Source organism: Zeugodacus cucurbitae, chromosome 4, assembly GCF_028554725.1.
Source record: "Zeugodacus cucurbitae isolate PBARC_wt_2022May chromosome 4, idZeuCucr1.2, whole genome shotgun sequence".
In the NCBI taxonomy this organism is placed as follows: Eukaryota; Metazoa; Arthropoda; class Insecta; order Diptera; family Tephritidae; genus Zeugodacus; species Zeugodacus cucurbitae.
In genome coordinates, this window is record NC_071669.1 from 45,856,420 (window position 1) to 45,883,517 (window position 27,098).

Sequence of the window (27,098 nt, forward strand, 5' to 3'; positions counted from 1 at the left end):
CATTTATCATGGAAGAATATACGATCCAGCAACGAGTCGAAATTATTATATGTAATTTACTACGGAAATTCGGAGTCAGTGAACTCAACTTTAAGAGCGCTACGTCGAATTTATGATCGTCATAATCGTCCTGTCAGATCAATAATTGAGCGTCTAGTGGAAAATTTTGAAAATGTTCCCGTACCAGTGAGTCAAAGAAGTGCCCGTAGTGTCGAATATTGCTGCCTCTAGCGCATTAATTGAGGAAGACCCAAATCAGTCTTTCACAAGCGTTGAGCAGCTCTGTGACGTCGTTGGGTTCAGCGTCTACACTTCTGCAAGTGTGCCTGTGGTGGCCATGCAATAGAAATCGAGTTCCATACATAACGACATCGAATGTACTTTCACAGGAATAAAGAACTTCTTGTGTACCGCTCTTGAAAACCCCTAAAAACCCCTACATATATTCGCAGAATAGGTTATCCGAGAAAAAAAATTATTCTTTAAAAACGAAAAAATTAGAGACCTTGTTGTAAAGGAGTAAATACTATAAATATTATTTTTAATTAACTAGTTTAAAAATTTTGTTTGGAATTTGAGCAATTCATGAAACTTCAAAACCCAAAGTCTTCGTCAAAAATTCGTAGAAACTACCTACTTTATTATACATATCATGGGACTATCCATACATAATTTAAAATAATTGTATTTCCATAAGTAAAATATTCTTGAAAACTAGTGATTTCGATAGCAATCATTTGTGAACTTTGCACTTTCAATAATAATGTAAACATGGAAAGTTTCATTTGACAGATGAAAATTGATTTCTCTCGTTACACTGACAGCTTGCACGATAGGCAAGGATTTGAATACGAATAACTTTTGCTGGACAAGTGCACTTTCGTTATGTGTGCTCATTGGCTTTACGACATAATGGAGGGTTGAGTGCTCTTAACTGAAAATTTACTTAAAAGATTAATGTGTGTACTATAAATATATTTTGAGAATTCGAACAACTGTTATGCAGTTTTGATATTCCGATTTGCATATGTATACACATACACACTACATATATATATGTATGATGAATAAAGGACTATGCATACCATTGGCTTTTGGAAAATTTGAAAAATATGTAGATACTTATATATTTTGGGGGAAAAAAAGATTTATTGAAGTACATATATATATTATGTGGGAAAGTTTATGTATTTTGGTTTGAAAGCTGTTTTTGGTATTTTTTGTAAAATTAATTATTCGAATCTGTTCATTCAAAGTCAACGATATGACCAAGATTTTTATAAAATTTTCAATCATCTTAAGCTTTGTATCTCAAAAAGCTCCGTTAAATTGCATCAAAATTTAGCAAATATGTTTGCGCTCCCATATTTCATAACAGTTAATAATAATAATAAAGTGTCGAATACACCAACAACTTATACCTAGAAAAGCGATGACAAAGGCCAATTAAACATATGATAATTAATTTTTGTGCTAAAAGCAACTATTTGTTGCAACAATAAAAGCAAATTTCAAACCATATAAAATGTCATTGTGATAAAAACAAAAGCAATAACAATACAAAGCAATATGCCGCCATATGATTCCATACACCTATCAATAGACGGGTGGGCGATGGGTCAGCCACTTGAAAATACAAAGTGAGCCGATTTGTTGATTCTCGTACATAAACAAAAAACAATAACAATGCCAACAAAAGATACCAAATACTCATTCAAATATATACTTAAATATTTACGCATGTATGTATGTGTGTATTTTCGTATGCGTGGATCTCAGTGTGCGTTTGTAAAAGTGTCAGCAAATAAGTTTCCATTTAGTGATGTTTGGAAAATGTCGCACTTTTGTTTGTACAAAAATACCAATTTTCAAGTGGCGACAGATAAGATGCCTTTGATGATGACTAACTGCTATTTATTAGAAATAGTATTTCTATTTATCAACAAATATGTTGCTGATAAAGTAGAAGAGAGACCCCAAAGTGTCTAACTGTAATGAATTTGAGTTCTGTTTTTATATTTTTTTAATGAAATTATACAAACAAATATGTTTCTTTAGAATTTTAAATTTTCAAAAAGCTCTCATGTGATACGTTCAATCCGCTCTAATCTTAGTAAGCATCTTAATTGGAATCTCAAAATTGTTAGTATATACTATGAAGGTCTAACTATGGCACTACAGGTAAGCACCACTTGCGCTGCACACCGGGGATTAATAGTGTCTTTACAAATTTATTTAAAACAATTTGCATTAAATTCTTCCTTCCGTCTACCTTTTAGTGGCTGCCATATGCATTTCTACTTTCGCTCTTCCTGCACACGCACATGCACACAAACGCTCATGTAGACGCTTGCAAGTGCCAATTTTGCCTTTTGTTCGGTTCAAGGATTTTATTACATTGAAGTGAATCGATGCACGAAATTCACAAGACTCGAATTTGAAGTTGGCAGCCGCCAACCGTTAGTCGCTCCATTTTCTGCTATCACATACATGTACACTTCATTATATACTTACAGACACCTGTGTATTTGCATGTGTTGCATGCAGGCTTATGAGTATATGTGTGTATGTGTTGGTGAACGTTTAAAAATAGACAATTTCATGTCCAAATGCTTTCCAGGTGACATGAAACAACACTTAGGCAGTGTGGCGTAAGTGCTGCCACTAGATACAGTTGCCAATGTGGCACAAACGTTCTTGATCACATACTATATGTGCTTGTATATGTATGGCAAGCTGTCTCATTCTTAAATGTGTGCATATGTCGCACTTATACCCTGCTGAGAGTATTGGAAAAAATATAGTTCACAACAAGTGCTTAGTTGACAGACTCATGAATACATACATACATATGTGCATATAGAATATGAAAGTAACTAGACATTTAGCAGCCAAAAAATAAAATAATTGTAATGACAATTTTAAAGCGGTCGAAAAAAGCTAATTTTTTTCGGAAAAATCGAAACTTTATTTAAACAATTTTTTGTTGGTCTTTTTTGGAAGGTGTTTTAGTGAATTTAGGTCAATGAGGCACTGAACTGGCAGCTGGTTGAGCTCCGTTTCGCATTTGTGATGTTCCATATTGTTGTTATCAGACAAATTAAGGAATCTAAATGTTTTTAAACGACTACGTTTAGTTAATGGATTCAATGAGAACATTTTTCATGGCTTAAATTGATCGGTGATTTGTTATTGCTTACATTATCTATGATAAATAATAATTATTAAATAATTTATTTCACTTTGTTTGGAATATAGATCGAGCACATGCTATCAATAGTGCACTCCTCTAAGCACTTAACCAGAATTGCGTCGAGGTCTTAGAAATTTTTTCGAGTCTTTCTTCCCAATAGTATTTAATATTCGAATACCTCTCAGATTATTGTTTATGGTGGGTCTAACGAAGAAAGAACTTCTGACGAACGTACGAGGGTAGCTGATATATACTACAGTACCCACAAAATATAAACGCAAAAGTTTGGAAAAATATAATATTAATTATCCAGGTATTCTGCTTTGAACTTAGTATATTTAACTCCAAAATCTTTAATTCGTATGAAAACTATGTTTGTTCAAGGTCCGTACAGTATGCATCGTTTGAGGTGATAAACTTTATTCGGTTCAAATGTGTGAAGAACGCGGTGAATTGAGCACCAGTTTCAGTTCGACCAATTTACTATTGGTAACATCGGAGGTGTGAGGCAGTAGATCTTCCTGTTGAAACCCGTTAAATCAATTTTAGACGATCATAACCTATTTCACTGCGTAATTTCTGTTCCAAAAATAATAATCGAGTAATCAATATTATTATATTAGATATAAAGTTAAAGATGAAATAGAAAGGGCTACACTATTATTGGTACAAAAATGGAAAACGGATCTGGCGCCCTTATGGGTCAAAAACCATATTTCAGGAATTACTTAACTAATTTCTAATTTGGTTCATAACATTTTCCCCTCCATCCCAATGGTATAGTTTGAAAAGAGCGCCAAATCGGTTCACAACCACGCTTTCTTTCCATATACCATCTGAATCGTTTACTTTGCAGTCTATAAATTAAGCACTAGTGAAGATAACACAGCAGAACAAATACTCCATTTTGCAGTGTGACATCACCCGTTTACATACAACTGTGTAAATAAATTGCGGGAGTATAAAATGTTCGGTTACACCTCAATTTAACGCTTCCTTACTTGTTATCTCATTATGGCAAAAATGACTTCAGTCTAATATTTCTTGAGAAAACATTTTCAAATTTTCTTTAATCTATACATATAATGTGCTTTGATTCACATTCATATCATCATTAGCAAACAACTTGTGCCAAGTAGTTCGAATTAAAAATTAATTCCAAACATGAGTATTCACTGATTTCAATAGTGCCTGCTACAACTACAAATAAATATTTAAATATCCTGGCATGTCCTGTGCCTAAGCGATAAATGCTACTCAACTTCACTACGCTGGCGCCATCAAGTGTCGTCCGCTATTAGCACCCTCAAACACTCAAGTGAGAAGACACTATTGGAAGTGCTTGTGTGCTCTCAGAATTATGCACCAACTTAGACGAAACATAATAAATTACTACAAGTTAACACCCACTTTTTAAATACTCATCACAGCCAACAACAACACAACGAATGAAGTCGTTAAATATTTGGTGTTTTATAAAATCTCACTTTACACTAAATTCCTACTAAAAAATAAGTGCTCCTTTAGTTGAGCTCAAATTCCAATAAATCACCGCGCGTAAACCAGATGCTACATAACGGTGTATGCTGTGAAGCAAGGAAAATTCAACAATTGGAAATTGGAGCTACTTGTATACAAAAATCTGCATAGTGTTTCTCCGGTTTTGTGTGTGATCCGCGTTTAAGAGTTGCGCTTGGCACACAGATTCCTCAAACTTAGTATAGCTGTATGCACAATTAGCACTCGAATTTGATATGGCTTTGTATGTGTATACATATGTATACACTTATATATTTGTATGTATGTGTGTAGTCACTCCCACATGTTAAGGACTTCTGGGTTTGAGTATGAAATTGGAAATTAGTTGTATCTACAAACGGTATTTATAATTCCAGTTGTTGGAATCATATTGAATACATGAACAGGAGTACATATGTACATATACAGTACATATACCAATGCATTAAATTATAAATTAGTTAATTCTTTTTTTAAATATAATATATTTATATTCAAATAGCAAAACAGACTTCATATACATCATTAGTAGACAAATTATTTTAAAAGAAAATCAGTTAAATTTTGAGTAAATTATAGTGTCTTATTTGTATGTAATGGTACTCACTTTATTTTTGTTTTAATCAGATAGTGATTTGTTTATCTTTTTCGGATAAAAAAAAACTATTTGAAAACTACTATTTCGTACTGTAAATTCATTTTAAGTCTTTACTTTAATTTGTTACTATTATTTTGTTCCATTACATTTAATCACGTTAAACAAAATGTTTGTTTATTTAGTGTCGCGCCATGAAAATATATGTATAAACGATCAGTATTACATGATTTGAGAACTTTCCTTTCAATACGATGTATGTACATATGTTGGCTTTGCAAAGAGGCCTTTCTTCCCATTAAATAATTTTGGTTAAACTTACGAAAGGTATTCTTATTATTGTAATTCTTATTATGTAACTAATTAAAGGATTATATATGTTGAGGTACGGGAAAATGGGTAACATTTTGATATTCTGTAAAAGTATGTCGACATACTTTTATTGAATACTTGGTATACGTCTTACTTAGTACAATAACTAATATGTAAAATCAGCTCAAGAACATAAAAACATACAAATAATTGTCAAAGTTATGACATTTTACGCAAAACGCGTTTTTTTTTCAAAGAGACTTGCCGTGACTACGATTCCAGTCCATCACCTGAAATTCCAGTCGTTAGTTTGATTAAATGATATGAATTCTCAACATTGATATGAAAATTTAAATTAAAAAATGGAATCGTTAAAGCAAATAATTTACGAACAATTTGAAAAAAAAAAAATTGAAATCGATTGAAAACTTTTTTTGCAATCCAAGTCACCCCAACGACATTTTCGAAAAAACATGATTTCGATATAATCGCGGTTTAAGTTTCAAGTACATTTTTGTCTAATGTAGCGGAGCAAGATGCAAAATGCTATAGCTTCGCTTCTACTGCTTCTATAAAAATTTGAGAAAACATTCTTAAGAACGTATACTTTAAGATAAATAATTAAAAAAAAATCGATTTGTGTAAACTCTTAAATAAATTAACTAGATAACTTCTTCATAACTTTATTTAAGTATTTAAGTAACATTTAAGTATTTATCCTCTTCTCAATATATTTTATTTAACTTCAAACAAATTTGACCTCAGTTCCAGGATGGTGAAACGAAATTGTATCTGGTTTTTCGATATTCTAGATATTCGAGACACTATACTATAAACAAATCTTGCACTTCCGAAAAGATGTGTTAATACGAAATATCCCATATAGATAAAGTTTTTAATAATGAAAATACTACAAGGGCCCTAAATCAAAAATATGTAAGGTTTATATAATCATCACAACAAGCTTAAGATATTTTTTGCAAGCAAATTATAGTACCAAAAACTCGAGGGGGGCAGTCTTGGCAATATAGGTCAAAATAAGAACAAAACAAACGTAAAGGGCAAATATAAGTGTAATATCACACATCGTTTCACAACTTTCGCGTAAAATACTTGCCTCATTAAGAGCATAAACAAAGCCGGTTCATTCTGAATTAACCACGTTATTCTGAATTTATTAAATTAATTAACTATTAAATGACCAATGAAACATCATTCTATTTTAATTTTTAAATGTAATAAAATTATTTGGAAATAAACTTTGAAATCATAGCTAAACACTTTCCAGTATTAATAAATGCATAAAATAGATAACATATACATTAATGTTATCACCTTCAATATAGTCCCCATTCGATCTATTTTATTTTTACCAAGAATTCACGAATAAGCTAAATACAACACCTTAAAACACGTCGAACCTTAGCGGCTGCTACAGACGAAGTAAGATGAATACAGGTAATCTTCGGGGGCATTAACATAATACAAAATGTAATTAAATTGACAATTTAATTTTTGGACAATTGGAAAAATTGAAAAATTTCGGTTATTTTAATAAACAAACGAGCATACAAATATTTCCTTAACTACCCTACTGACTGCGTCTTTTGGGAAAATAATAATTAGGAAATTATTTCTCAAAATATAGTCTAGTATCTGCTTTCTATAATATATAGTCAAATCTCTTCAGAAAATAAATACATATATATCAGTTAGGATCTGATTGTCTATTACATTTTTCGGAGTTGTACAAAATATACATACACTTTAAAGATAAATATGCATGTATATTAGATAAATCTATAGCGGCTATGGAAACGTCTGTGAAATGAAATTAGTTTTAAACACCTACAGAACAGGTGAACATGGAGATAATTTCAAATTTTTTATCAAATTATTTAACTATTAACGCCTTCACTTCACTCACGAAGGCCATAAATACGCAGAACCACATACCTGCCAATGTACAAGGTTGAAAGTTCAAAAGGTTAATTGAAAAAAAATAAACAAAACCGTACATATATAGCAATTAAAAACGTAAATTAAATTACAAGAACAATAAAAGTGCCATCAATCATATATGTGCAATTTATTTATTGATTTTATGTACATATGTGCATACCATGTTTGCTATTTTTCTAATTTCTCAATACAAGACCGCATTTTTATATGATTTTCTTTTGATTGTTTTTCCCGTTTATTTATTGCCTATCTGCTTATGTGAAGATGTTCCCCACTAAACTATCAACAAAATGAAACCACTCCTAGCGCGCAGCAACAACAACAAGCAAATATAGACAAACAAACACATATTTATACATATGTATGTAAGTATGTATGTATATATAGCACAACTAAAAGTCGACGTGCACACAAAACATGCAACAATTAAAAATATTTTTAAAATACACAAAAGTAGTGAAAATTAAATTGCGAAAATCGAATAAGAGAAACTTTGCCTACAATAGATAAATAATAAAAAATAGGAATACTAATAAAACACAGGTAAAACAAAATGGCAAAATAAACGAAAAAATACCGTATTTAAACATGCGAAGGTGGACAAATCCATACATATAGGACGCGTGGACCCCCGCATTTCACCCTCTGTGACCAACATTTACTATTATGCTATGTACTCGCCGCTGCATATACCGTAAGCTGCAGATTTTTATGGCTTCGTGCCCCTTAATTTCAGTTGAGTTGCACGCTGGTGGAGCGCGAGGGGTGCAACGCGGCAGTCGCCATAAAATTCACAAACAATTGCTGGTGGCAACACTGCATTTTGCAGCATAAATCAGCAATAGCCACATACGAAATGGTTGCTTGCCTGGGTGTAGTGTGCGGGGGTGTGAGTGGGGCTGTTCAAAATGCGCTAGTCGGCCATAATCGTTCTACGTGCAATTGACCAGTGCAGACCTGAGTTGCAGCAAATGCATTTCCACGCACAAACACACGCGCACATTCGAGCACTTGCAGCGACAACACAGCACTCGTTGTGGTACTCGCTGCTTGTCAGTTACTCGCTGATATTGTCGCTCACTGCAGTGGGCGTTTCCTTTCAGTGTGAGAGAGCGCTGTAACTGTTCTGCTTTTGCTGCCACTGATGATGGGTAGCCATATCAGCAAACGCACACTTGTGTGCTGTTGTTGCGCGCAAGCGAACTGCTAGCGGCGAGTGAGTTAGAGTGGCAGAGTAAGCTTTCTTGATAGAGCTGTCTCTTTCACTTTAATGTTTAAGCGCATAGCTGAAGTGATTTCAGTTAGTTTGCAGTCAATAAGAAAACAAAAACATAGCAGACTGTTGTTGTTGTGCCTGTGATGCCTTGCGACAGTTAGATTGGAAAAATGTCGTATGAACCGTTGGATGCGTGCGACTAGTTTGTGTTCGAACGCGAATTGGTGTGCATCGAGTGATTGCGCTACTTTGTGTGAGAAATTCGTGTATGGAAAATTTCGAAAAATTTAAAAACTGGTTGAACCGAAATTCGTGCTTAAAACTTATTGACAAAGAAACACTGAGTAAATAAATCGGATTTTACAAATCGAAAATAAACAGTAATTTGGAAGTGTATAAGAAAGAATAAATAAATAAAAATACTTGAACTGCAGTAGATAGTCTAAAGAACAGGTTGTGAGACGAGTTTTTATGAAGTAAAGCAAAAAGTGTAAATCCAAATTGTCCAAAATTCTGTAATAAAGCAAAAATGAGAAACATTAAAAAATTAAGTATCAAATATAACATAAATAACTAAGCAAAAACAAATTTTGTTATAATTGTGGCATACTAAAAATGTAAATAAAATATAAAAAAAATTAATAAGAAATAGAAAATTTCGAGAACTGATATTCTTACAGACAGCTCTATAAAATATCTAAATTATTTCCCAATAAAATACTCAATTTATTGACTGTGAAAAACATGCTATATGAAGTGTCGAGAGCATAAATTAAATAATAATTTAAATTTAGAAATAATTTTTTTTGGCTGTGCTAAAATATTCTATGCGGTTGGAGATCATTAAGGAGCCAATAAAAAAGTTATAATACTTAGAAAAGTCATTGTGCAACAGATATCAAAACATGTGGGAATAATGCCAGAAACACTTTGTTTTGTAGCAAAAGGAAACAAAATCTGAAGGATAGGAAGGAGGCATAGATTAAAATCATACTAATTGGTGCTAAATTATCTAAATTATTACACTTTGAAAAATATTTCAATACCAAAAATTAAGCTACAACAACAATCCAATGCGATAACGGAATCACTACCGCACATATGTATATACGCTAAGCATTTGTCAAGCGAATAAAACGTTTATTACCGCATGTTTTACATTTATGCGACAGCTTAAACAAGCAACAACTTCAATAAAAGCAACAACACACCAGACGCGCCGCATACACGAGAGAAACTAACGAACCAACGCCAAGCAAATAACGAAGAAAGCAAAACAAATCAGTAAACAAATAATCATAAAACCGTCAAAAAGGATATGCAACAACAACAGCAAGCAGCAATGAAAAGCCAACAGCAACAACAATAAAGCTATAACAATAAAGGCGAAGGCACAGCAAACAAATCCCTTAAAGTCACCACTACACCCACAGCAAACACGCATACATACATACGTAGGTTACACGCTACACCCACAAAGCGTGTGAACCAAATATTTCAAAGAGAAAAAAATAAGAAAATATTTGCGAAGCACCAAACTTGAAAAAAGCGACCACAGCGGAAAAGGAAACAAGTTAAGGCGTAAACAAATTAACAAAAATATATACAAGTATACGTATGCCTGTGTGTGGATGTAATAATAGGAAAATATGTAAATAAAACATCGCTACGAAAAAGTCGCCAAAGAGTGAAGCACAAAACATTTCCCGCTGACATTAACACAAATGCTTGACAATTTGTTTTACCAATTTCCAGCTACACCAAACCGACCGACTGCTCAACTATATTGACTAGCCATATAAGGCACAAGCAACAATAACAACAGTGTGTGAGAGCACGAGTTGAAAGCAGCATCCTGTGCCGCACAAAAAAGCGGCGCTTTTAAACACAAAGGCAGCGCAACGACGTCAACGCAACATCCGGTGGGCGCATTCAAGCCACAGCCGAGTAGTGCGCGGGAGTGTGTGTGTGGGTGGCCACAAGGCAGCATCGAACGTACGAGTATCCTTGCCGCAGCGCCGCCGGTCGCTTGGGACACATTTAAAAGTGTGTGTTTGCCCATGAATGTCCTGTGGCTACTTGATTTTTTGTACATTTCTGTGGTAACAGACAATTGCCATTGCTGTTAATAACAGTGGAACGATCGAAAGAGTACCAAATATATTGCTTACAGTGTGTTAAAAATAAAAGCTGCTTTAAGTGGCTGAAACAGTGGTAAACCAATACAAAGACATTAATATAGTGTGTGTGAAAGGAGTTAAGAAATGGCAGCCTACACGCAGTTTGGTTACAATTATCCGTCGGCAAATCAGGTGAGTGTGAATTTAAATATTAGTTGAAAGTAAATGAGAATTAAAATATATAAGTATATAAAAGAATGGAATAATTTAACTCAACATATTTAAATATTGAACATAAATTTTAGTTCATATTTCCTTAATATAAATCAATAATCGTAAATTTCTAGGCAATCTCAATTATTTTTTTATACAATAAATATGTGTATGCCAATTTATTAAAGACTGTTTAATTTATACATTTATTTCACTCTAATTGAGCTTCTTTAACATATTGCTACAGATATATTAATTTTAATTATCATTACTTATAGGTAATTTGTTCACATATACTAATTGGCGTTAAGCTTTTATAAAGTCAGTTATATTTCTTATAAATTATGAATACGTAACTAAAGTACCTAAATACAGTTGAACTTCCATAGCTCGAATCAACATAATCCATTAAAAACTTCAAATTAGAGAGTCTTCGAATTATGGAAGGTAATTTGTATTAAATTCCATTTCCTCCGCCAAATCAAGAGTTGGAGTTGTGGAGAACTTCGAGTAATAGAATTTCGAGTTATGGAAGTTCTACTGTATAGTAGTTAGCTCTAGAAAACGACTAAGTAGGAGTAAAAGAGAAGAAACTAGCAATTAAAAAAAATTTACCTTAAGTTAATTTTAACTTTTTTTTTGGGTTCACAAAAGACTGTCTCATATAGCCCAAGCCTGATCACCTCTTTTATTGAAAATCGGTTAGGTTCTATAACCTCTCTGATAACCATATATCTTGTATGTCGAAATGAGTATGTCGAAATGAGTACTATTCAGCACTAGCCTTTAGACATGATCGAAAGACAAGATTGAAAAATAAAGTCAAAAGTTTTCGTTGAAATATGGATTATACTATTCAATTGTAATACACTGGCTGAAAATCCTTTGGCCACATCCTATTGATACAATAAGGTACAGTAATATTGATTATTATTTATCGAGTTAGTCGAGGGAAATGTGATTTCCTAAAAATACTGGGTTGAACCTAGCTTTGAAAGCAGAACAGGATACTATTTTGTTCGAAAGCTTTTTCATTTCTCACTAATTTTCATTTACTAATTGTCAAAAAATTATAATTTATATATTAAATAATTTATAAAAAGTTTAAAACAACATTAATTCTTAAATGTGTATTATTTATCTATTAAAAATCCACTACCTTTCACCATTCCACCGCTGACTCATTCGCAAATTCCTTACAAAATTATTTCGCACTAAAAACGTGTTGAAACCCGTAATTAGCTTAATGTTCTAAGCAGACAAGAGCACAACCTAAAATCCGCTGCATACTTGGCACACTCTGCCCCAACTTGACTCTTTGGGACGCAGCATGAATACAACCCGAGCAACGCTCATGAAACGTGATTAAATTTTAAATCAACGCTAATTTCAGTTGCCGCCACTACTGTGCATCTGTATGTATGTACGTGTGTGTATGTAGCTAAATACACAGGCATAACGCGCCACACAACATTAAAAATAATTTTATTATAATTTTAAAATCGTTCGATAATTAGAGCAAAAGCTTATAAAGCGGATAGAACAAGAAAATGGCGATTATTTTATGCAAAGGTTGAATGTGTGGGCTCTATATATGAATGTATGTGTGTGTTTGTTGCTGGTAGTAAAAGTAGAAGTTTAAATCGCAAAAGCGCCACAGGCATGAATATTCAGATGATGAAAATTTTCCGTGAAAGGTAGTGTCTGAACGGGAACCGGGAGGTAGGCGATGGCTTTGAAATGGCTTTGGCCGCAAGGCAGGTTGTTTGTGCACTGCGCTGTGCTGTGCGGCCGTTTGGCGAGCGTTGGTCGCGCGTTAATTTAGCAAATTATGCAAGGAAATGTTTGCAACAATTTAGGACATCGCCACAACAACAAGAACGAGCTATAGATGTGCGAATAAATATATGAATGTGTGTGTCTGTGTAGGGTAGAGAACTCAGTTTTACTTGCAACCTGCATATCGGTAATTACTCGACGGTGGCAGCAATATATACATACATACACATTGCTTATGTACATAGCTTATATGTCTGTAAATTATAAATATTTAGATAATGCATGCCTTCTGTACTCCACTACCTCCCTGGCCTTTAGTTGCTCTCGAATGGCGACTTCCGTAGCTACTTATTTGGAGATAATTTACACTGCACTCAAATTGCTGTGGCAGGCTTGTGTGTGCGCCAAAGTTTACTTACATGTTTGTTGTTTTGTTTGCAAATTTGCTCCTTACGCAGGACCTTAACGCTACCGCACTGCGTTTAAACACTCAACACGCACATATATACACACATTCATAATAAATTGTGCGAAATGGCTTCCCATTTATTATAATAAGCAAACTTGTCTTAAATTATTATAATTAAAGTAATATGTAATGTATGTATGTTGAAGATTATCGGCAATTATAATTACACCGCATTGAAGAAGCTCGAACTTTTTAGGTATATAATGATATATGTATTTACATATATATATATAATATTTATGTATGTTCCTCTATATGCAGTTATATTCACATTTTGTGGTAAAAGAAGCATATTTACTTGTAGTAATGATGATTGCATTCGAAATTAGTTGAAATTAGGTTGAATTAAATAAGTTATTGAATTAATTTCTCATATCATCAAAATGTACGTTCATTATGTAATGTCATCTTAATGGGTTTTAATGAAAACGTTATTAAATTAACATTTTATTATATATTTATGTAACATATAGTTACATATTGTTTATGGAAGTTGAGATATTTGCAAACGTTAGCAGTTTCTTGCGCTACTACATGGGAACTCTGTAGGCTGATTAACTGATTATAAGTATAAGGAGTAACAAGCGTTGTTAGAAAAAAATTTCACTTCGTGAATCTCTTCAATTTCATTTAGTCAGTCTTCAGTGAGTATTGTGGGATTTCTCATTGTAAGCATGATTTGGGTAGGCGAAAAGCGATATTTGGGTATTCCTCTTGAAGATTGACTCTCGGTTTTTTTGCTGAACCTTTTCCAAATTGAGTTTAGGATTCAAATTTTAAATATCATCTATATAATTGTCTAAGAAATATATTCTATTGTCTGAGAAATATAAACCAATTGATCTGGCAACTTACATATGCATATGCCTATGGCGGTACTACCAAATTATTGTTCTTTTCCTGAGGTTCTGAATCCTTTTTAACGAACGGATCAACGGTAAGACTCCAAGTCTTACAGAGTATTATGAGTTGTATGAAGTTTCGCAACATTCCTGTTAATATATAATATATGGCTACTATAGTATATATTTCAATCTAACTTTAAGTCCCGATAATGAAAATTAGCATCAAAATGTTTCTACATTAAACATCCGCCGTCTACTTTTGAGAGACATGAAAAGAATTTCGTTTCTTTAAAAAATTCGGTATGACCTTCTACAATGTTGTTTAAGACGTTTTTTGTAATTGCTTTAGGAATAGTAGTTGTCATACGAAATATTTACACATTTCGCAATAAATAAAAATTAAAAAAAATGTGCTTTTTGTATGTGCTTGCATGGATTAATATACTCTTTTAATAAAAAATATACTTACATATTTTTCTAGTACTATCATGCTAATACAACACTATATGATATTTTTTTGTAATACCATGGGCTTTTTGAAAACTGAAAACTCTCAAAATGCCAACTTCTAGTTAAGCAAATATCTTAAAATACAAAATTAATCATGTACAAGCACTTTTTAAATATATGTTTTATGATCACGAAGTTACAATTATCTTCAAATTGTCTACCGAGAAGAAAGGCCTTAAATTTTAAGGATCATAAAACAAATATCCATACTTTTTGACATAAAAAGAATTATTGCCGGATAACTTATTCACAAATATTTTCGAAGGAAAAATAATATATAGAATTTTTTCAGACATCAGCCCCATTGGGACTAGTCTCTTTATAACTCCAAACCATTGTATTTACCACTGGGTATTTAACAATATTTATTCATAAATGTATGTCTACACATACTTGAACGCATACGTGTCTATGTATCAGTGCATATGAATTTTTATGAGGTGTCCTTATTATCCACCAACGATGCCGAAGACAATGCGTTGCAAAAATGCACATTGATTGCATGAATGAATGAGCGAATGAGTGTGGCAAGAGTGCAAAAAACAAAGCAGACGACATGTACAAAAACAAAAACAATAAAATATAGTACAAAATGAGCACAGAAGCTGCTGAAAGGACAAATGCACATACACACATGCATACATACCTTGGCACATAGGGCCAGACGGCAAAAGGCATAGCAGAAATTTTTCAGTTCCACATTCCATAATTGATTTATGAATTTTTAATGTGCGTATGCGCGCTGAAAACACAATAGCAACTAAGAAAACACCAGCACACAGTGGCTGCACAGCATTTGGAACAATGCAAAAACTTCTGTTAAGAAGACAGAGGTAGCAACAGCAACACCAACAACAATAACAAACAATTATTGTCATTCTGCAGCAGTCGCTGGCGAGCGCAATCATTATTGCTGCTACTTTGCAAACATTTTTTCGGCCAACTTTTCAGCTCATTGTGTGAATATTTAAGTGACTGCCTTGTGGAGGCGAACTTCATTACGAGTTGCAGGAGTAGATGTAGCGGTAGCCAAAGCAGCGCCACTCAGCGCTCTTTCCTCATACAAAAACATATTGTGAATATATATGTATGTTGTTGTTGTTCTGTCTGTTGGCCAAATGTGGTTTTTTAAAGTAGTTCAACGGTTTACCTTCGCATTTTGACCACAGCTACTGTTATGCGTTTTATTCTTTGACTTTGTTATTGTTTTTTTTTTTGCACGTTAGTTTGCGCAAACTCAAAAACGTGAAGAAATCAACAACAACAATGCTACACATATGCTTTGTACCTTGCCGTTTTTATTTTATTATTTAATTTTTTTGGCAATAATAACGGCATTGGCGCTTGACCGCACTTTTTGTTGTTGTTGCGTTGGCGTTGACCAGCAAATTTATTTGCAATAAAAATGCGCTCGTAGATTTCGCAAGTTTAACTGTATATAAAATACATAAATCATAAAACTAATAACCGTAAATTGACAGCAGTGACGCGAGAAGGCCGCAGCGCTCTTTAAGATTTGGCAAGAAGGGGGTGTATACATACATACAAATAGGTTTTTTGTTTCTTTTCTTCTTCTGCACATTCCACAATTTTTACTTTTCGTTGATTAAAATAAAAAAAAAAGCCTAAAGAAAGCTTCAATTTGACAAGTGTCTTGGATAGCGGCGTCTACGAATAAAATGGTACTAAAAATGTTATTTGTTAGTTTTTTTATTTCGATTCTAAATCTAGTCGCTGAAATCAAAAAAAAAAAAAGTAATTGAGGTTGAGGTTGGAAGAACTCCAAAGTATGACATATCCTAATACAGCTTTTCGGAAGCCATTTGGTCCAATTTACTTTCATCTTCGGTAGTTCTTCCAGTTTTTATAGTATAGGTAAGAACCTAACCTCAATCTTTTATCAAACAATTTAAAATAAATGTTTTAAGTGAAGAGATCGTCATATCCGAGTGACGTCATTATGATGTTTTGACGGATCGGTAAAGTTTTCTAATAGTAACATTTTATTATATCCAAAAATTTATTCCCAACCAATAACCTACAAAAATAAAATTCCAAAATTAATAAGAAAAATATAAAAATAAACTGTGTGCAAGCATCGCTTCAGGCTTCAATGCTACCATGGAATGTCTTACAAAGTTTTTTGTTTTTGTTCTCAAGATTGTGCTTTTTGGCAAATTAACGAAACGTAACGCCAATACGTTTTCTTTTGTACAGTTAAAATTTTCTTTGTTCCGTTACTAATTTTTCGCATTTATTCTCATTCACATTCGTACGCTCATCACTTCTTCCGTTTTGCTGCGGCCTTCGCAATTATTGCAGTTGTTGTCATAAGCTTAAGCAGAGCATTTGCAATTTGCGTGCTCACCCGCCCAATTTTGTTTTGGCTTGTTTTGTTGTTTTCAGCTTTGATTTTTCTACCTTTTATTTTCCTCACTGCAGTTGTTGCTTGGTTACACGCCCCACCTTCTTTACACGATAATCTGTGCAATAATTTGCTGTTTTAATATTTGCACATTATTACCTTTTATGGGCGCTACTTTGATCTTCTTTTCGCTTCGCATCTTCTGCCAGCTGCTTGCATGATTTTTCGGCGAAAAGTTCGTACTCACACAATCATTCGGCGCTCGCACGCGCATATCCGCTTGATTGGCAAATAAATGCACAATGGAGGGGCCAGTGGCGTGGCTAGCGGGTGATGTGTACTTGTGATTGGACTTTTGTACACGTGTGTGTATGTATGCATGTATATTTATAAGTGAGTGCAAACACTTCAATGGACAAGCTTTTGATGTTTGTTGTTGTTTTTCGTTTCTTGCATTTTTTGTTTGCATGGCATGAAGTTACATTTTCCGTTTTACTTCCGCTGGGGTATGAGCGAGTTTTATGTTTACTAAGATGCGGAAATACATCCTTTTTAGCGTATTTCTCATGCAATTGATCACGCTTAGAAAAAAATGTATCCGAAAAAATATTGCCGCCACATGTTGGTGTTAGACCAAGGTGATGTAACTAGTGAAAATCATCGGAAAGACCTTTTTTAATTTATTAATGCAGGATACAGTTTTAGAGATCGTAAAGAACCATGGCTTCTGGTATTACCCACCGTCAGTTAGCATAGTCGTATAAGCTTTGCAGGGATACAAAATTCAGCCAGCTCCATTTAGTGATATTGAAGTCAGCTTTAAAATCGATGAAAAGGCGGTGTGTATCGATTCTATTCCAAGATTTGGCGGGTGGTAAATATCTGGTCCATGGTGGATTTGAAGGGTCTAATACCACATTGATTGTTATCTCACGGTATCCCACCCACTGTTATTACCCGTAATTAATTTTCTACTACAACTAATAATAAGAACATTATACTTCCAGTATTTGTCGATTTGTTAGAGCTAAGCCTAAGAAAAAGCAATTTGTTCTATAAAATATAATAAAAAGATGACATTCACCCATAAATTGAGGGGAACTATCTTGTTGTAGTTATTCAATATAGATAATAGTAAAAACCAGTCTGAAGTCTAAATCTTTTATAAGTGAGCTTTTATAATTATGTTAGTCATCCAGTCCTTTCATTAGCATTTATTATATTTTTTGTCAAGAATAGTACTTTTTTAATAAAACAGTTCACCAGGTTTTGATTCTATTAACACACGTGGAGCTTTAATAGAGCTTAACTGGAGCTTTTCCTTAGTCAATTTTTATTCCACAACCGTGGTTTAATCAAGGACTAGTATTATCTAATATAATAGTATTCTTAAATTTTAGTTACAAGAAGCTCTGGAATCCAATTAAAGCATTATTACATAGACTTAATTTTTTTTTTTTTTGAGATTAATAAAAAACTAAAAAATTATTTTTTGAAAAGAAATTTGTTTTAACCACTCACATTTATTAATATTTTTTTAAAGTTAAATTATTATTCGCCCGTCTGAAAACCCCATGCCCTAAATGTCTTCTGAAAATAATTCAAATTTTTATTGTCTGAAATGTATTCAATATTTGCAACTTATCAGCCTTATCCTTCCTGCCTGCGGTGTGAATACCTGTAAACAATGCAATCAACGGCAATTGCGCAATTTCTCACTCACATAATGCCCATACTTTTTCATTTAATTGATATTGTATGGTACTTGAGTTCGCAATCAAAATCAAAGCAATAAAAATTAAACGCTCCTAAATTGTGCAAAACTCTGCCAACACCTCGAGACGAGCATACCGACAATACTTTATAAATCTATGCAACGATTGTGCGGTGTTGCCACGCTGCCATAAGGAGCAAGCGAACGACTGCAGACACAAAGGAACAGACAACACGTTCGTAAGACTGTCGTTGTGTAAATATGTACGTGTGTGTATGAAAGAGCGCTCAACTATCTCTAAGTGTCTGCTCATATCCTATCTACAGTAATTTCTCGATAAATTCCGGAAAATTTCGAAACCGGAATAACACACCTTGCAACACGGCTGTGCAACGCACAGCGCTAGGGCAGCGTGTGTAGCAATGCGATATGTGGAGCATTTGGTAGCATTTTTATTTTTCAGTTTCGGTTTATGTTGAGCGAGGGCGCATTGTGTGTGGGGCGACGTGAAAAAAGGGTTTTTGTGTGTGCTGGACTTGTGGTTGCCTCGTTAAAATGCGAGCGTTCATTGCGAACAAAGTGTGGAGGATCATTAAAAATAAACTGTCTTGCGTGCTGATAATAAGCGTGCAACAACAGCCAAGAAGGAGGAAAGTCAGGCGCACACACACACAAATACATATAAGGTAAGCTGGACGTTACGAAATGAAGACAAGCTGCAGCCTTGTAGCATTGTGCAGGCGTTGTGGCAGCTTCGTGGACATGCGGCGGTCGAAACTACGACGCATACACTTGTAAATTGGCTGTGCAACCTTTCTTCGTGCAGCTTTTATGCCTTTTTTATCTGTCACAGCAAGTGCAAAAGAAGCACAACACTTGATAGCAGCAAACGCAATTTGCTTGTGTATGTATGTATGTATGTGTGCGAGGCACTTGTGCCCGACAGCGTTGAACATTCATTCAGAATTCATTAGATTTCATTCATGAAAATGTTTTTATTATGCGAGAACGTTTTCGTCTGTAATTTGCGCCGTTTGTGCCTTAATCTGGCCAGCGTGTGTGTGCGCCTGCGCTTAATGGCCTCCAATAACTGCGAATTATGAATGTGATTAGATAGTGGTCGTCCAATTGAGTGTCCATTTCGTTCGATTGGATGGAGTCATCTGAAGGTGTTGAGGTGCAGTTTCGACATAGCGCCAAATTACCATTATTATAGATCTTGCATGTTATGCTATGCTAGCCTGGCGTCCTTATTGGCATTAAGCCACCCGCTCACCATGCCACAGGCTTTTTTGATTTTTTTTAATTTTCAACTTCTCAATTGTGTTTGGTCATAAACGTAAATAACGCATTGTGTTCGTCGAGCCTTTACATGCCACATTAATGTTTGTATGTGTGCGTGTGTTGCACGTTGTGTTGCGCAGTAGCTGCGCCTTCAGGCAATTTCGTCGCGCAATTTCTTTTGCTGCCAATGTTGTCTATATTGCACGTTCGCATATGCAGATTACGAGCGCTTATGTGTGTTGTGCTTTTTTGTTGGGCGTTCGTTCATTGCCTGCAATTGCATGCAGATTTGCTGCTACCAGATGATTATGGTTATTGCGCTTAATGTTTGTTTAGCGTACCGTTTGCTTATCATGTTGCTAATTTGCAATTTCTGCACTAATAATATGTTGGTGTGCGTTAGTTGAAAATTATGAAAAGATATGAGAGAGAGTTTGAGATGATATAGTAAAAAGGACATTAAGGATATAGTGTGGCTGGTGTATATTAAAGTATTTATTACTATATAATAAATAGGAGGATCGAGTTTTCATATTTCAAAACATTCGCTAAATAGTTATAAAACAAATATTTTAGGTTAGTGATTCTTAAAGGAGCAGTCAGGGTCTACAATAATTTTAGATAATTTCAATTCTTGTTATACTTTTGAAGAAAGTATGTATGTTGTCTAAGGATCTAGCGGTATTTAGGCTGATAACTGAAAGAGTTTCGAAGGGAAGAAAATGCTTTTAAGATGCAAATTTATGATAATGATGGCAATATATATAGACCACTAAAGACTTAAAGTATATTTGATGGCAATAATTGCATCAGATTACTCCGCACTACTATTTGATTATTAACACTAAGCAGAAAAGGGAATAAAAGTCTCGGATCGAGGAGTTAATGTATGGTCTCTCTGGACCAAGTATAAGTTTTGGAATGAATTTCTAAGTACTACTATTGGATGTGGTTCTATGAAGGGGAGGATAAATCCAAATCTCCAGATCACCTCAATCATCTATTATATTCTATACTAAATGCCTTTTTTAGAGCATCTAAGGGAGTTTTTAAAAATTGATATCGAAAATAATGGAGGAATTCTATTAGAATTATAAGACATGACAAGTCTGGCAAAGTACAATTAATATAACCAACTATATCGCACTGAATAAACATTATACTGTTGTTCGATTACATTTCAGCTTTCGTCCAAAAATATGACTCTTAAGTTTTAGGCATTTTGGGGGTCAATTTATGTATATTGAAATCTTACATAAAGTACCAATACAACTGTATATAGGTACAGTGAAACCTCTCTTGGAGGAACACTCATCGTGTCCTATGAGAGGGTCATTTGTTCTAAAAATTTAACTTGGTGTATGAAAAAATATCCGCTTAAGGGCGGTGCCCGTTAGGAGAAGTTTCTCTATAAATGGATTTTTGTGTAAACTGGCTCCGGATAAGACCTTTAGTAACTTTATGCTATTTTCAGATCCCAAGAATGATCGTTGAGAACATAACAGAGACTAAGGCCTATTCCGAAACAAAAGACCATTCAAACATAACAATTATGTCGAAAAGTTCGAAGACTTGAACTTATCAGTGTTAGCGTAATTTCACAACGGACGAAAAAAAGTTCCGTATATTAATTCTTAATTAAGTTTTAAGTTAGAAATAAGTTAGACGTAAGTAAATTAAGCCATTATTATTCAAGGGTTTTTCTGTAAATTTTTCCCTACTAAAAATTAAAAATTAAGTTATTAATAATCACATTTCATATCCCAAAGTAAATTATTTTCTAAGCAGAAAAGGTAATATCGCCTTTACTCTTAACATTTATTATTATAAGTCACTGTAAATATATATATTATAAGTTGAAGTGAAATAAATTGAATTGAATTGAATTGAAATTAATTCTTAACAAATTTACGAAGTTTACCCCCTCTGGGCTTTAGAGTCTATAAAACACAAAAAATAAAAGAAAAATAAAAGGGCTTTAGCTTATGCTCTTGTCTCTGTTTACACACAATATATACATAATATAAGTTTTTTTTTAATGTATTCACAATCTGTGCCACCAATCATAAGGAAATTTGATATGCCCACTTAATGCGTGAAAATTATACAGTTAAATAACAATAACAACACAAAACTGACAATCAGATGAATGAAACAAAGAGACGCAGGACAGACAGACGGACGGACTTACGCAGTGCTTAAATAAATAGCAACACTTGTCATGGGGCAATTTGCATATTTTGCCACATTTCACATATAAAACAATAATTCGCAATCAGTTGGCAGTGATCGCGCGTTGCGAACACATTAACCGAGCGTGAGTGGAACAACAACGGAAGACAGTTGGGCTTTTGTATACAAATAAAATAAAATTTCATTTCTGCAAAGCTTTAAGTTGATTTTATTGCAGACTCCAGTTTGTTGTGGGTATAATGACTAAGCTAGTGACTGAGTCTATATACATATATACAAACACACAAACATATGTATATCTGCCTTCCGTTGCGTTCATTTGCATGGCTGACCCGTTGTTGCCAGAGCGCCTCTTGACATTCGTCGTTGTCTGCGCCACCGCTTAATGGTTGCGACCACTCAATGCTGCCACATTCCAAATGGCGTACGAAATTTGTCATCAACTATCAGCTGCCATTTAGCCAATCCTAGTCGTACCTTATTTTCACTTTGAATGTCTCTACTTGGTAGCGAGTCTTTAGCATCTGATAAAATGTGGCCAGCGCTTCTGCTGTGGGATCGTTGCTGTCTCGTCTGCAAGATGCATGGCAAGCAGTTCACAAAAAAAGGAAGACACTGACACATGCTCTCAAGGTAGTTTCTTTCGAAAAAAGATTAAATAAAGAGAGGTTAAAGTAATTTTTTGGTATAAAAACGGCGAGTTCACTGTTTGTTGCCGCCAGTGACGCGTCCACGGTTTTCGTGTCAGTCGCTAGCCGCAAGACTTGCTCGACATTTTTGTTGTCTTTTTGTTGTATTCTTTCTACTAAACAATTATTTTTTACTTAATACATGTGGCACCACCACTCCGTAGCTTTTGTCCAGTTGAGTTTTGATCTTGGCCTCGTTTTTTCGTTCTCCAATTTTGTTTATGAAACCTTTATTTGCTGGCAGCCAAATTTGTAGGCCGCTTAGTTTGTAGCTTAATCCCGTCTGCTGTTGCTACAATTTCTATGTACTTTATGTCTTCTTTCGTTCTTTTTCTACACGTTCCTTGAGGTTGGTTGCTCTTTTACGCTTTGTGGAGGACATCAAAATGCTGGCTAATAAAATGTGACAGCCACAGCTAATGAATCGGTGAAGTGACAGTGCGGTGGACAGCGGGGGCAAACGAAATGTAGGGGAGCAGCCGATCGCACCGCAACGAGCGTTATTTGAATTTCGTTGATTTTTATTTTCAATTTATTTTCTCAACTCTTTGTCTTTATTGTGCTTGGTGTAATTTAGTGTTGTTGTTGTCTTTTATTTCAATGCTTTTTAGCTGCGTTGAGTTCTTCGCGGCCACATTGCGATTCGTTGCGGTTATCGAGTGCGGGCAGCCGCGGCATACCTGCGCGCATGCGCCACCAGTCACTACGACATTGTTTATTTGTTTCTTATTTTTTTGTTTTTGCTATTTGCATGTGTGTTTGTGTGCGCGATCGTGCCCCAAACGTTTTGCGGTGCTGTTTTGCTTTCTTATCCACTTTTGTGGGGTTTTCTCACTGTCAATTTCATATTAGCGTTCTTTTATTTCATAGATTGTTGCACCGTTACCGTTGCACGCCGCGCTTCAACAAGCGAGTCAAATTTTATTTTCTTCTGTAGCCAAGCCCCATTATTTGTTTTCAACTGGCAACTGTAGTTATTGTTGTTGTATCGACTGCTGCTCCTCCGACTTCGCTCGTCCACGACCCTACATCGCTAGCCGATGAGGTACTTTGTTGTTTTGTTTTTTGTTTGTTTGTTGTAGTTCAATGTGTCTGCTGCTAGCTTCCTTGATCGCACTGTCCGTCCGTCTGTCCGTTGCTTGCTGGCGTATCTGAAATCTGACTGTGATAAATTGAAAATTAATGAAGTGAAAATAGATGGAACGGATCGCAAATTGCGCCGAGCCAATAAAATATTTTGACATTTGGAGTTATCGTCTTAATCTGCTTGGCTGCCTTGAGTTGACCGCAACGCGGCAGCAATGATGTGGCACGTATTTGTTGTTGTTTATTTTTACCGAAGTGCGTGCTTCTTTTAGGCATACCTGGGGTATGTGTTATTTTTGATCGCCGCTACTAACGGTTATTTTTACTGCGCTCTATTGCTTCGCATAGGCATTATACAAATCACCTGCTTGCAACACATTTTCTCCAATACTCTTACTGCTTTATGCTCCATTTAGTTTTTAATTTCGAAAAAATTGCAAACAACTTACTCACTTTACTTCCTATTTGCAGTTACTCAACGGTGTTGCACAGTCAGCAGCCGCAGCCGCTGCCATTTCCAATGGCATGACAACGAACAGCATCGGCCTCGTCGGTGGCGGCAGCGCACCGTCACCACTCTCTGGCGGCAATGATGCATCGCTCAGCCCATCTGGCGGATCGTCGGCGACCACAACTGGCGGTGTCACAACCACTGGACCGCTTAGTCCAGGTGCAATTTCGCAAACATCAAATAATACAAATACAAATAACAACAACAGCAGCGCCAACTCAGTCGGCCTCAGCATACTGCATAGCAGCACCGCCAATGCAATCGGCTTGAGTTTGAGCCTAAATGCAGATGTCAGCGGTGGTGGCGAGGGTGATGTCGGCATGGGTATTGATGGTGTAGGCGCCGCCGCCGCCGCCAATGCGTCCGCTATCAATGACGGCACTACGCCCTGCTGTGAGAATGGCCGCCCCATCATAACAGATCCCGTCTCCGGCCAGACGGTCTGCTCGTGCCAATACGATTCGGCACGCTTGGCGCTCTCCAGCTACACACGCATGCCTGGCGCTGGTGCGTCAGCCGGTGTCGGTGTTGGTGTTTATGGCACGCCCTATCCATCAAGCGACCAAAATCCCTATCCCAGCATTGGCGTGGATAGTTCGGCGTTCTATTCGCCTCTGGTAAGTAGTTGTTGGCTTTTTTATTACGGTATTATACGTTGTAAATGCGTGCGTGCGTGTGTGTGTGTGTTATATAAATCGTTAACGTTTAATTGGATTATCATTTGTTCGCTTTTGTGGCTTGTGGCATGCCAAGTGAAACGTTGAAAGCACGATCCCTTCGTTATGCAAATAGGCAGCGGTCAGCGGGCAGTATTTGGTATGCGCGTGCCCCGTCACTGCTTGCAGCCGCGTCAGTACTGACAAGATAATTGAATTGAGCTCTTTGACATTGAAGTGCGGATTATATGGTTCTGGAAATTATCGTACCTTTTGAAAGCGATTACATTATTGTGCGCTACACTAAATTTATAGTGTCAGAGTTAGGCGGAATAACTGATATGCATATTGGCGGTTTTGATACGTACATATAGTTTGCTGTTGTTGTATCGTATACATACATATTCTAGTAGAATTTGTGATATGGACTGATTTAATACTTCTTAATCTGTATCACAAGTAGTTGCCCATCCAAGTTCCAATCAATTGTTATCTATATTGATTCATCTTAGTGGAGAGTGAAGGTAATGATTTGTCATAGCGCTAGAGAAAAGTGAAATGTAAAACAGAATTTCTAGAACGAAAATTGTTGACACAAAAATTCGATAGTAAAATTGGTTCGGTCTTCGCCTCTTAGAGTTTCTTACACTCATAAAATCAGCAAATAGCACTTTTAGAGAGGTAAATATACATATATATACCCTGGGTATTATATGAAGTTTTACTTCTTGATCACGATATAGGAAAGATCATAGAATAAATCTACATTGAGATCACAATGTCATTTAACCGCTCACTTTACGAATTTGTTATGACGTAAAAAACGAGTTTTTACAGGAGATAAGTCCACTAAGAAAACTTAAAGTAGTCCATTGACTCTAACTTAAAAAATAAATCTTACCTACCTACCCGATTTTTTGAATATTTTTGGTGAAAATATTTGACTTCAGCTCATGAATGCTCTGAGATTTACTTGAGTTCAATTATTTCAACCGTACAATAAGAATTCTTCTGAGAGAGATAGTTTTATGGTAGTACATATAATTTATTAATAATAAATTGGCTCCAGAAGTAAGCTACAGATAAATATCGTCAAAAATTGAAAAATATATTACTTGTATATTTTCCGTTTTTTGTCAGCTGATCATACTTATTAAATTTTATGATAAAAAATTTCAAAACTTTTTAAATTATTTAAAGTTTCCAAGATTTTGCTATTTACTATATATAAAGGAGACAACTAGATACAAACTACATACACTCTGTTATACAAAGACAGGTGCATACATTTGTTTATAAATGAATATATATGTATGTAGGCTCTTCCGTTTTAACATCACGCTATTTTGTTGATTTTTAAATAAATATAGAAGTATATAAATGTCTCCGCATATAGTAAATATATACCTCTACATTTGTGGTTGTTTTACTTGTGTGCCATTGCATTTGTTATTATTACCATTATAAATGTGTCTGTTCGCATTTATGTGGTTGTAATTGTTGTTGTTTTAACAATGGTTGTTGCTCGTGTTTTACACTTGCATTTATGTTAACTAAACTAAAACATGACAACAACAGGAATTGCAGCAATGTATTGCCTTGCCGGTGAGACACCTTTATTTTGAGCAGGCACACAAACACATATTCAAACATATATACAAATATCATATCTACGTATTAACGCTGCAGCAGTCGTCCATTTCCCTTTTTGCCGATTTGAACTTTGTTGAATTTCGGTTTTGTTTTTTGCAATTATTGTTGTTGTTTTTTTTCGTTTAGCAATATTGCTTGTATAAATAAATTCATTCATTTACTCGTTCATTGAGTTTTGCCGCCGCCATCATCGTGTGGGATCGCTTTGACGTCCA

The 27,098-nt window shown here is 34.9% G+C and overlaps 1 protein-coding gene across 1 annotated transcript in view; it reads left to right on the forward strand.

Annotated features, from left to right (window-relative positions):
* Positions 1-9,014: 9,014 nt before the first annotated feature.
* The window catches only part of LOC105221039 (homeobox protein caupolican), a 28,774-nt gene continuing 10,690 nt past the window's right edge, over positions 9,015-27,098 (forward strand). The window contains exons 1-2 of the mRNA XM_011197686.3: positions 9,015-11,108; positions 24,535-25,191. Coding sequence (XP_011195988.2) covers positions 11,061-11,108; positions 24,535-25,191 — 705 coding nt within the window. The 5' untranslated portion in view covers positions 9,015-11,060. The remainder of the gene's footprint in view (positions 11,109-24,534; positions 25,192-27,098) is intronic.